Source organism: Pyxicephalus adspersus, chromosome 9 (genome assembly GCF_032062135.1).
Source record: "Pyxicephalus adspersus chromosome 9, UCB_Pads_2.0, whole genome shotgun sequence".
Classification (NCBI taxonomy): Eukaryota; Metazoa; Chordata; class Amphibia; order Anura; family Pyxicephalidae; genus Pyxicephalus; species Pyxicephalus adspersus.
In genome coordinates, this window is record NC_092866.1 from 33,270,620 (window position 1) to 33,282,860 (window position 12,241).

General features: G+C 39.7%; 1 protein-coding gene and 1 long non-coding RNA gene across 3 annotated transcripts in view; both read left to right on the forward strand.

The window, feature by feature from the left end:
- Positions 1-12,241, forward strand: part of LOC140337598 (uncharacterized) — a 402,692-nt gene that overhangs the window by 113,741 nt on the left and 276,710 nt on the right. The window lies entirely within an intron of this gene.
- The window catches only part of FIBP (FGF1 intracellular binding protein), a 45,399-nt gene that overhangs the window by 25,783 nt on the left and 7,375 nt on the right, over positions 1-12,241 (forward strand). For both annotated transcript variants that reach the window (XM_072421309.1, XM_072421308.1), the window contains exons 6-8: positions 8,326-8,459; positions 9,157-9,262; positions 10,012-10,075. In XM_072421309.1, the coding sequence (XP_072277410.1) occupies positions 8,326-8,459; positions 9,157-9,262; positions 10,012-10,075 (304 nt within the window). The remainder of the gene's footprint in view (positions 1-8,325; positions 8,460-9,156; positions 9,263-10,011; positions 10,076-12,241) is intronic.

A 12,241-nucleotide genomic window follows, 5' to 3' on the forward strand; every position in this document is an offset into this window, starting at 1 on the left:
TCTAGGACTCCATGTCCCCCTTACTACACAATGAGCATAGCACACTTCTCAGGAGTCTGTTTTTTAGATTTCCAAATAAAATCTAAAATGGTTGCCTGCAATCCCTTAATTGTTTTTTGAGGAACTGTTACTGGTAGAGTGAAGAATGGGTAAAAGAATTTCAATAGACATCCTAATCAGAGCCATTTGCCCAAAAAAGGAGATTGTTAAGGACTTCCATTTTGTGAGCAATCCTGTGGTCTCCCTACGAAAGGGTATTTATTTGTGCTTATACAGAGTACTATATGTTGGGGTCAAGTGTATGCCCAAATATTTAATGGATTCAATTTTCCAGTGCTTAGGGGTACTGTCAGTGAAGATGTTGTGACAGGTCCTTGGGTATATTGACCAGGAGGGCTTCTGTTTTAGAAGAGTTGATTTTATAACCAAGGGAGGGTGCCATACTCGTTCAACACCTTGGGGGTTGGTGAGAGTTAAAAGGATGTGATCTGCGTACAGTGCTATTGTGAAACGTTTAATCCTAATGGGAACCCCTTAAATATTAGAATGATTGCGTATGGTTGCTGCTAGACGCTCTATGCAGAGCACAAATATGAGAGGGGAAAGGGGGCAGCCCCGGCTCGTGCCATCACGAATAGTAAAGGAAGGGGATTTATAATGGGTGAGCTTAACCTCCTCTGTGGGCTTAGAATATAGAGCAGATATTGCTTTCAAAAAAGGGCCCTCGATCCCCACCTTTTGTAGATTCTCCGTCATACCCAGCAACTAAGAAGGTCAAATGCCTTTCGGCATCCAAACTCAAAACCACAGCACCAGTTTCTATCTTATTCAATATGTCTATAATATCTATGGCAGGTCTTGTGTTGCCTGGCGAGCTGACTAAAAACCGACCTGGTCTTTAGTAATTATATTAGCTAGATATTAACTGAAACTGTAACGGGTCGGTAACTGGCGGGGTTTTGTGGGTCTTTGCCCAATTTGGGGAAAACAGAAATATAGGAATGGAGCATGGGGTTTGGGATTGTTGAACAAGGTCGTCATATGGGGGACCAATGTGAGGCCATACGTCTTGTAATAGGAGTATGAAAAGCCATCAGGCACTGGGGCTTTATTATAAGGTAACTCCTTAATAATATTATTATTATTAATATTATTAATCTCGATTTATTTAGCGCCAACATATTACGCAGTGCTGTACATTCAATAGGGGTTACAAATGACAGACGAATACAGACAGTGACACAGAAGGGGAGGAGCTTGCCCCGAAGAGCTTACAATCTAATAGTGGCTGAGATCTCCTCCCCAGATATTTATTTCTAGCGTTCTAATTACGAGGGGGTGCTGAGAAGTTCATGGCTTTGCCCAGAAGAGAGCCAGAAGTTTGAAACACATTTATTCAACTTATTCCCCCCTTGGTACAATGTAGTTGCAGCTTTTCTAGACTGTTCAAATAAAAGTCCTTTGGTTGGGCCACAAACCAGCTCTCAACAGCATCTTTGACGTCAGAAATGTCCTCAAAACGTTGCCCCTTCAGGTGTTTCTTCAAATTCGGGAACAGATAATAGTTCGAAGGGGCCAGGTCAGGTGAGAAGGGGGGATGGTGGACCAATTGGAAACCCAGGATGTTCAATTTGACAGCCACAACGTTGGACGTGTGCAGAGGTGCATTGTCCTGCAAAAAAAGGATCCCTTTGGTCAACTTTCCACTGCGTTTCGTCTTAATTACCTCTTTCAGCGGGTCAAAGAGGTTAGCATAATACTGTCTGGTGATACTAGAGCCCTGAGGTAGGTAGTCCACCAACAGAATACCGTCTTTGTCCCAGAAAACAAACACCATGACTTTTTTTGGCCGATTTCTGGGTTTGGAACTACTTCGGCCGCGGGGACCCGCTGTGGCGCCATTCCTTTGACTGTTCCTTGGTTTCAGGATCATAGATGTGGAGCCAGCTTTCATCCTCGGTCACTAATCTAGCCAAAAAGTCCTGTGCAGCTTCAAAATGGGCCAAAACAGCTTTGGATGCTTCAACTCGTTCCTGATCACTGTTCAAACATTTCGGCACCCACTTAGCTGAAAGCTTGTGCATGTCTAGGATAGTGGTGATAAACCCAACACGCTCCCGTAAAATGTCAAGTATCTGGACTATCTTTTTTGCACATATTCACCAGTCCTCAATAATCAGCTCCAGGGTTCTCCCCAGGCCCTTTTAGCTGGGTGCACCACCCGCCACTTTTCAGCACCCACCTGGCTGTTTTTGGGTGGTAACCAAAGAGTTTGGTCACAATACAGGGGCTGCCACCCACCTACAATTTCTTCCCACCCAGCTTAAAAAAATTTCTGGGTTGAGCACTGAGCTCAGAGACAGCATCGCAGGTTGCCAGGTCAGTTGAGAATGGGGGGGCGCCCACTGCGGGGCTCATCTTCAACGGAGAAATGTCCAGTCTTGAAATGAGTGATCCAGGTTTTGACAGTGCTGTAGGAAGGACACTTCTCCCCCAGTGTGAATGTTGTTTGCTGACTTTCCCTGGAGAAACAAAAACTTCATGACGGTCCGTAACTCCAACGACGTGAAACTTGCTTGTGTCTCTGCCATCACAGCTTCTCACTAAACGGGAAAAAAAGTTTTAAGAATCGCAAACACCTGATATTTGCACAGTTACATACTAAGATATTAGGCTGTCATATTCCCCCACACTTATTTTTCTATTTCATCTGGAAGGGGGCAAAGCCAGGAACTTCTGAGCACCCCCTCGTATTTCGATGCAAAAAGCATTACAATTTTTGGGGAAATTTGTTGTTTTATATTGTGGGCCTGTAATTCTTAGAAATAACTCCCCAGTATGATAATTATATTTATTATATTCTAATCATAAATTATAATATAATAAATAATTATAAATAATATAAAAAATAATGAAATAATATAACAACAATCAGTGTAATTTAAACATTTTATCAAATCAAAAACACTGAAATTTGCAATATTATTGATAAATAATAATTTAAATTTAAATGTAGATTTTGGGGTAAAAAAATTAAATGTCTAGTAGACATCCTGGGTATGGTAAATTTGAAGCAGGGTGCTGCTCAACGTCCAACATCACAATCAGGACAGTAGAACCTGGTTTCCTTGCAGATCTTCCTTTCACTGTCATTACCCTTTAAACAGCAAACAGCGCACATCCTTGTAGGTGCTGCCTTTCTCTGGGTTGGTGGGATGTACTCTGTAAAGTGACGACCAGTCAGGCTTTCTAGATTGACAATGACAACAGCACAACGTCCTGGTCTATTCATGGAAATTGATGGTGTTTGGTGGTTCTTGACAATGGTTTCGGAAACATTCCAAATAAAGTCAGAATGACGCACAGGCCAGTCACTCTTTTGCTTGTAGAGAATTCCACAAGCATTGCTCAACAAGATGTCTGAAAATATTTTTGTAGCACTTCCTTTGTTGTTTCCTCAAAAACAGCTCTTGGCTGTCAAGATGCCTTTTGGATGCCATGGATGTGGCCAAGTCTCCGGTAAGCAGTCAGGAACGTTCAAGGTCAAAGACAAAGTTTTCAAATGATACAATCTGAAAGGGTCAGGAAAAGTTCAACAAAAGTGAGATCAAGGTCAGGGCTAATAGTAGACAAAATGTAAATCAGGGCACTGGACAATGATGATTTATGCACTACTAGATGTTCTTTTACATTTATTATTTAGTATGTGTTATATTTCACAGTATTCAAGCATTTAAAAGCAGATTGCATTGTAATCTGCTTTTTAATTTCCTGCCCGGCCACACTCCCCTAACGTACCAACGATTCACGCCTAACCCGGAAGAAGTGATGCAGTAGCCAGCTGGTGATCGCTCAGGATGCCGCTGGATCGCGAGGAACAGGTTTTTTTTTTTTTTTTTTTCCTACCCCGTGTTACTCGGGATTACCGCTTTTTGCAAGTAAAATCCACCCCAAGTCACACTCTGGAATACCATTGGGGGGGTGGGGGGTTTAAGAGCAATCTGCCTCAGACTTCTTCAAGGCTGGGAGGGAGCATTTAGAGAGGTATGTAAAAATGCGTGAATGTAGGTAGTGTAAATCCCCTTGTTGTGAGTTATGAACAGCAGAACATAGCTCAGAGTAATAACTGCCAAAAATTCCAGCTATAACTTCTGGATCATATTGAACTCCACCAGAAGTAACATGCAGGGACAGAAGTGAGGATCTAAAAGTTTTTTACCTAACCTGCTGTGTTAGTAGAGTGTCTGACTTATTCCCTTTTGTTATAAATTGTTTGCCGAAAAAAAAGCGACCTTTCCATTTTGTCCAACTGTGTTAGTTGGTGGCGGAGGTCTGTGACCCGTTTAAGAAGTGTTACCATGGGAGTTGCATATAGTAATTGTTCCTTTTTATGTAAGGAACCTGTAGTGTTTGCTCCTTGGAGCAGCTTATCTTTTTTAAGTTTGGTAGATTTTGAGTTGCAATGGCCTCTAATTACCGCCTTATGGGCCTCCCAAAGGGTAGAGAATTGTGTTACAGAGTGTTAGTTTTCTTTAAAATAGTTGTCTAGCATATTTTGGATAGCCTGCTTAGGGGGAGCGAACTTCAACAGATAGTCATTGAGACGCCAATGACATATTTTACTGCAAGTGGATTCACAATCTGCCATTAGTAGAACCGGGGCAGAACACCAACTAAATCTGTGTAATATGTAGCTCTGAGCATCAGGGTGTTTACAAAAAAAATATTCAATTCTGGTATGTGTTTTGTGCACTGGGGGAAAAAAGTATACTGTCTGACCATGGGGTGAGCTGCACGCCATGCATCAAGTAGGCAAAATTTATGCATTAGCTTGCAAAATGTTGTAGACATACATTATGTAGGTGGTGGGCTGGCTGTGGGGTCCATGGACACCCAATCCAAAGATGGGGTGTGGATGAGAATAAAATCACCTGCGACCAACAGATATGTATGAGCTAATGCCACCGTTTGTATGAGGACATGATCAATGAAGGTAAGTTGGAATGAATGGGGGGCATAGATGTTGCACAATACCATCTCCCTCGTCCCCAATTTAACCTGGGGTATAATAATAGCGTCCTTCAAGGTCAATAACATTGCACAACAACAATTTTGCTACTGGGAATAACACATGTGATTTACATGATATCGAGTTCTGAATTTGCCTATTATGTATATATTTTAAGTTATAGGCTTGCTAAAGCTTTTCAAATGGTCGGTAATTGGGTAATGTATTTTTATTCGGGAACATTATAACAGTTGCAGCTACCACTATGTCTGCTGCCGTGTCAGCTGAATCACGTCTCCTGGTGGTATGCATGTTCCAGCAGCGGCTGGGCATGTCTTGGCAAGTCAGTGAACTGAAGTCAGAAATAGGTATGTAAGGCGAGATGGACCAAGGGCTTGTCTCTAGTGCGAAACCATCTTATTGGATAGTACAGCTAGGGCATAGTGAGTCTGTTTTGAGCTAAAGATGAGTAGGCACAGCTGTGTTAATAAACCAGACAATTTTTGCTACATTTGTGGCAAATATATCCTGTGTGATCAACAAGAACCTAACCAAGAGGGTGAGATTTGCTTACAAGTATTACTTTGAATGTGAAATTGGAGATCAGGATAAAAGCTGGTCACCTCATATCTGCTGACAGGTGTGTTACATTGGCCTAACACAATGGTTGAATTGGAAAAGGAATAAAACGCCTGTTGCTGTGCCTATGGTTTGGCGTGAGCCAAAAGACCATCATTTGGACTGCTTCTTGTGTATGAGTAAAGTTGCTGGGTTTTCGAAGAAGACAAAAATTGTCTATCCTGATTGTGAATCTGCTCTGAACCCAGTGCCACATGTTGCAGATAATCCAGTGCCATTCCCTCCTACATCTGTTACTGACCGTGACATGTCGGATGAGGAATGGGGATGATTTTGATGATTTTGATGGTAATGAATGTAATGGATGGTAATGAATGTTTTGAACCCCAGTTTGAAGAGGGTAAGCCACGTTTTATAAGCCAGTCAGATTTAGATGATCTAGTAATGGACCTGTCTTTGTCAATAGAGAAGTCTGAACTGTTAGCCTTCAGATTAAAGTAGTGGAATTTGCTACAAAAAGGAACAACAATTTCACACTTTTGTGATCGTCACACAAAGTTCGCAGTTATTACAAGCTGGAAAACAACATTTGCTTCTGTACTGACTGGTGGTCTGATGATAGTTAGGTTGCAAATACAATACCAGAGAAGTGAAGATTGTTCAAAGACTCGGGCAAAGCAAGTTTAAAAGCTGTATTGCTGCATTAGGGTAACGAAAAAACTTCTGTTCTTCTTGCTCATGCCGAGGGAATTTGTAGTGACCTGAAGGTGGTGGCACTCCTTCTTGTCCTGCTATTGGGATATACAAAGTATATGTGCTTTCTGTGCCTGTGGAACAGTCGTGATGACAGCATTTTTTACAAAGTGAAAAAATGGCCACCCAGACCTGAACAATACAACGTGAAGCATAAATCAATAATTGAGCCACAGAAAGTTTACCTTCGGCTACTTCATATTAGCTCCCCTAGCGGCAATCCCGAGTCACACTCGGGGTCACTTTAAACTTCAAAAAAAAAACAATTTACCTTGCTCTGTCAGCATCCCTCAGTGTTATGCTGGTACCCACAGGTCCTGGGGACACATCCTTCCTCCTCGATCTCCAGCCGGCGACAGCAGAGACGATCTCGGTTTTTTCGGTGACATTGGTGCAGGCGGGAGTATCAGCAGGAAATTCATATAAGTTTGTATTGGATTCAATACAAAATAGCTGTATTGAGTCTAATAGAAAGAAATCTCCATAATATATATATATATATATATATATATATATATATATATATATATATATATATATATATATTATATATAATGCTACTGTACAGTTATATATTTTTTTAAACAGATTTTTGTTTTTTAATTTAAAGTTTATTAATAAATGTATTAAATATTGGACATATTTAGGTAAATTATAGCCTACAATGTAAAATGAATTTCAATGTAAAAAAATGGAATGCTTTTTGCATGGAAATACAGAGAGAATTAGAACGCTAGGGGGATTAAACCTGGATTAATAAAAAAACGTTGTTGTTGCAATGTATCGTGATCTTATGAATTTTTAGTATCTGAAGGACAAGTTTGGAACAGCTATAACATGCTAAACTGAAAGCAGGCATTTTTGTTGGTCCCCAAATCCGCAATTTGATGCCTGATGCCACATTCAGAGACAAACTCAACCCACGTGAACTTGCTGCTTGGGTTTCATTTGTGCTAGTTGCACAAAACTTTCTGGACAACAGCGAGCTGAAAACCATGCTGAACTTGTGAACAACATACCAATCAACTTGGCTGCCGAATGTCACTTAAAACTACCTTCTTACATTGTGATCTGGACTTCTTCCAACAAGATTTGGGTGATGTGAGTGATGAAGAAGGGGAGAGGTTCCACCAGGAGATTTCTGTTATGAAAACAAGATATCTAGGCTGGTGCAACACCAACATGATGGGTGACTACTGCTGGTTTCTGCAACAGGAGACAGCGGAGAGCCACAAACGCAAAAGCAAGTGCCTGAAACACTTCTGAAGTGTACATGTGTGTTGAACAAGGACTCAGGTGAATTATGTGTAACTGTATATGTTGTTGCACCTACGTTTTTGTATGAGACAAAAGTTAGTTATGTATAGAGATTACATAGTAACTGCGGAATGAGAGAATGCAGTTAATCGCGTCTATACGCGTAATTAACTTAAGATCCTGACGTCCTAGACAGAATTGCATGATTTGGATTCAGTGCACTTGATTGATTGATTGATAAGACACATGGATTAGACCAAGTAGCAGACAATATTTTTTTTTTTTGTGATGCAGTGTAATTGACTCGGTGTTTCTCTGACACTGCACTATCATTTCAGACACTTCAGTACATCATTTTGCTTGTTTGTCTGGAAAAGTAGGTCTGGACAAGACTATGGATGTGAAGTTAAGAGTTTAGAGAGAGTGGACTCAGAAAAGTTCTTTGCTTTCTTGGCATTACCTTGCTCAATCAGGATAAAATGGCAATGACCATACACCTCCCACCCCCATTTCGAGTAAAGGACAGTGTCTCTTTAACATGCTTAAATTCTGATTCAGAGACAGGTAAGTTAGATTTTCTTGTGGCACAGTTCAGAAAAGGGCTAGCAGCGAGTGTTTCTTGGCAAAATGGGTTTTGACAAAAGCATAAGTAGGGGCTTTGATGTTTATTCATGTTTCCTACATTTGCTATTTTAGGCTTTGCTGACCATGTCTTTTCCTTCTTTAAGGGATTATGCAGCAATAGTTTTCTTTGCAAACAGTCGTTTTGAAACTGGGAAACGAAAACTTCAGTACCTGACGTTTGAAGACTTTGCTACCTGCGCAGAACATATCATTCAGAACTGGACTCTGGGAGCAGTGGGTGTGTAATTAGGAAATGGATATATATCATATTTTTCTGCATCAGTGTTAGAAGAAAAAAAAAACAAAGAAAGTTTAGTGTGTTAATAGGTGTGTTAATTATATTATCCACCTTACTCCATACATTTGCGGTATAAGAAGGAACATGATGCAGTAACTATTATAGCATATTATTTTTATTAGACAGTATTTATATAGTGCCAACATATTATTCAGCGCTTTACAAAGCCCATAAAAATGTCACTAACTGTCCCTGAAAGGGGCTCACAATCTAATGTCCCTACCATAGTTATATGTCCTTAATACAGTATAAGGGCAATTTTGGGGGGAAACCAATTACCATAACTGCATGCTTTTGGAATGTGGGAGGAAACCAGAGTACCCGGAGGAAACCCACGCAAACACGGGAAGTACAAGCAAACTTTATGCAGATAGTGTCCTGGCTGTAATTCGAACTTGGGACCTAGTGCTGCAAAGGCCAGAGTGCTAACCACTAAACCTCCTTGCTGCCCATACATATAAAGCATAGCATATAAAGTTTTTCCATGCTTCCTTTTCAGCAGAAAACCATATGAAAACGTTTGTGTTTTTTCACTTAAATAACTCTTAGGTGCTTGAAATTTCTCCACATGTTTGGATTTGAATCTGTGCTGTATTAAAACAGCAATTCATCGTTCAGTATTTTATTTGTACTTAAGATGTATCCGAAGACATGGATATGGATTTGGATAAGGAATTTCTGCAGGATCTGAAAGATCTAAAAGTCCTGATAACAGACAAAGACCTTCTGGATCAGCATAAGAGGTGATTAGTTGGAAAAGCCGCAAACATATAATTGAGAGAATGTTTTTAAATTGTTACTGCACCCAGAATCGTAAATGGATTGAGGAAGGTTCTCATATCCTGCCAGGTCTTCTGCAAAGGAGCTGAACACCTTTGTTCCACTCTCTAAAGCATTTTAACCATTTGTTTTTTGAGGAAGTCACTAAAGTGCTCAATGATGCCATAATGTTGGTGTTAGCAGTGTCCTAAAAAAACACTCAGAGGATTTACCTGGCAATGTAGGCCTATTCATGAACAGGGTAATTTTGGGGGTACCGGACGGTTGTTTCAAGAAGGCTTTACATTTCCATGAAGGATATAGGAGAGTCATAAATGGGTAAAATAAGATTTTGGTTGAGTGGAAGTTTGTTTTTCATAGACCGAATATTTTCTTGAAACAAAAAGTACTCTTATAAATGACGGTTGGAGGAATGATCCATATTATCCTGTGTCCAAACAGTTCACTGCTGATCTATTACAATTTATGAGAATAGCTGTTCTAACCGTTACTTAGTAACTGTGATAATTTAGGAGTAGATTGGCAATTGCTGCTTGCTTTTAGGCATATTTTGGTATGCAGTGTCCATGCCTTTCTTACAAGCCTTGCTTAGTGAGCATTTTTCATGAACTTGAAACAGACGTAGGGATGAACTTTTTGCTTACACTGATACAAAACTGCACATCATTTTTACATTTTTGCAGTAAAGATGGTGTACTTTCTTTTTTTTTAGCTTGGTTTGTACAGCTTTAAGAGGAAAAATTGCTGTGTTTCATGAAATGGAGACAAATTTTAAGGTAAGCGTGTCAGCTCTTTTCATCTCTCCCTCTTTTTATATATGCTAATAAAGCACACAATTACAAATACTGTATATACTTGAATTATACTAATCTGAATATAAACCTGAGTACCTACTTTACCTGTATAAACAGGTCATTTTTGTCTCTTTATAAAAGACTTTGAAATAAACATGCCCCTGAGACCTGCAAAAAAAACAAAACAATTACAGGAACATCAGAATAATCAAAATACAGAAACATGACATACACAAGGGAGCATCAATCAAACAATTATTATAAAATCTGTTACTTTTTCATTAAATGGCATGTGTAAGTATAGTATACTAAAGCAAACCATTCAAACCAAATTAGGGGGAAGGGGGTACCTAGAAATACTACTACAGTTAACAAAATATTTTTTTTTTTTAATTATTTTTACTTTTGATTTGCTTGTGTCACTGCTAACATTGTAAGCAGTAATCAATAAAAATGCAAAAAAATTATTGTGAAAAAACACATTCATGATTTGTTAAATTGAAAACATTTATTTAACTCCCCCCCAGTGTTCTAATTCTGTCAGTTTTTTAAAACAAAAAGTGATCTTTTTTTTTTGCATAGAAATTTTTGTTTATATTGTGGGCCTGTAATTCTTAGAATTAATTCCGGGGTATAATAATTATATTTATTTATTATAATCATAAATTATAATATAATACATAATTATAAATCATATCTAAAAAAAAATAATGAAATAGTAGACAATGTAATTTATCAAAAAAAAAATATTTTATCAAAAATGTCTTACTGAAATTTTCCAAACAAGGGTGCAATATTATTGATAAATAATAAGTTAAATGCAGATTTTAGAAAAAAAAAATATTTAAATTTTTAGTAGACATTCCGGTTGTGGTAGATTTTGAAGCAGGGTGCTGTACAAAGTCCAACATCACAGTCAGGACAGTAGAACCTGGTTTCTTTGCGTTTCTTCCTTCCTCTGTCATCGGTCTTTGAGCAGCAAACCACGCACATCCTCGTAGGTGCCGGCTTTTTCTAGGTTGGTGGGATGTATTCAACGAAGTGACGACCAGTCAGGAGTTCTAGGTTGACAACGGTGGAAGCACGACGTCCAGGTCTATTCATAGCCACTGATGGTGTTTGGTGGTTCTTGTCTATAGATTCGGAAAATTGCAAAATGAAGTCTGAATGATTCACAGGCCTCTGACTATTTTTTTTGTACAAAACGTAGGCATTCCATAGGCACTGCTCAACTAGATGCCTTAAAATCTTTTTGTAGTAACTTCCTTTGCTGTTTCCTCATCGCTGGGTAGAATATCATGGCTTGGTCAGCTCTGTCAACACCTCCTATGGTGTTGTTGTAATCAATCACCACCTGTGGCTTCATCACTTCTTTCCCACATTTTGTGTGTACCAGAACCGATGGAGGCTTCATGGACAGTACTCATCAGGCACACATCTTTCTTGTCACGCCATCTCAGGGCCATCATCTTTCCTTTCTACCAGGCAACAATTTCTCCTGTCTTCAGCTTCCCTTTTAAGCAATGATGGCAGGTTGTGCCGGTTAGCCCTAACGCTTCCATAGGCATTTGTTCTGTGTTGCAGAAGGAACTCGTAAAGCTCAGGAGAGGTGTAGAAATTGTCAGTTATGACACAATAGCCCTGACCTAGCATTGGCTCAATGAGGGATAGCACTGAAGATGTTGCCAATCCATTATGGCTGTATCTGGGGTTGAACTGTGTCCCTTTTCCAGTGTACAGTACCGTATTCCAGATGTAGCCAGATGAGGATTCGCACAGCATATAGGTCTTCATGCCAAATTGTGCCCTCCTTGACGCAATGTACTGCACCCAGCTGAGCCTCCTCTTGTAAGCCATTAGACTTTCGTCAATGCTGACATCTCTTTCTGGCACATAGGTTTGCTGGAAATTTTGTTCAATCACTTACCAAAATTTCTTGGTGTTTTGGTGCAGGATGGGTAGTCTCATCAAATTCTTCAGTTTGCGAAGTGCAGGTACTTCATGATGAGGGAAAAGCAGTATTCTGGCTCGACTGTGCCAAAGAATGGAGTGGCAATCATTTTATTCTTGGACCAGTACCACTTCTGCATGGGTTTGCCCACAACTCCCTGCAGGATCACCAAGCCCAAAAACAGCCAAATGTCATCC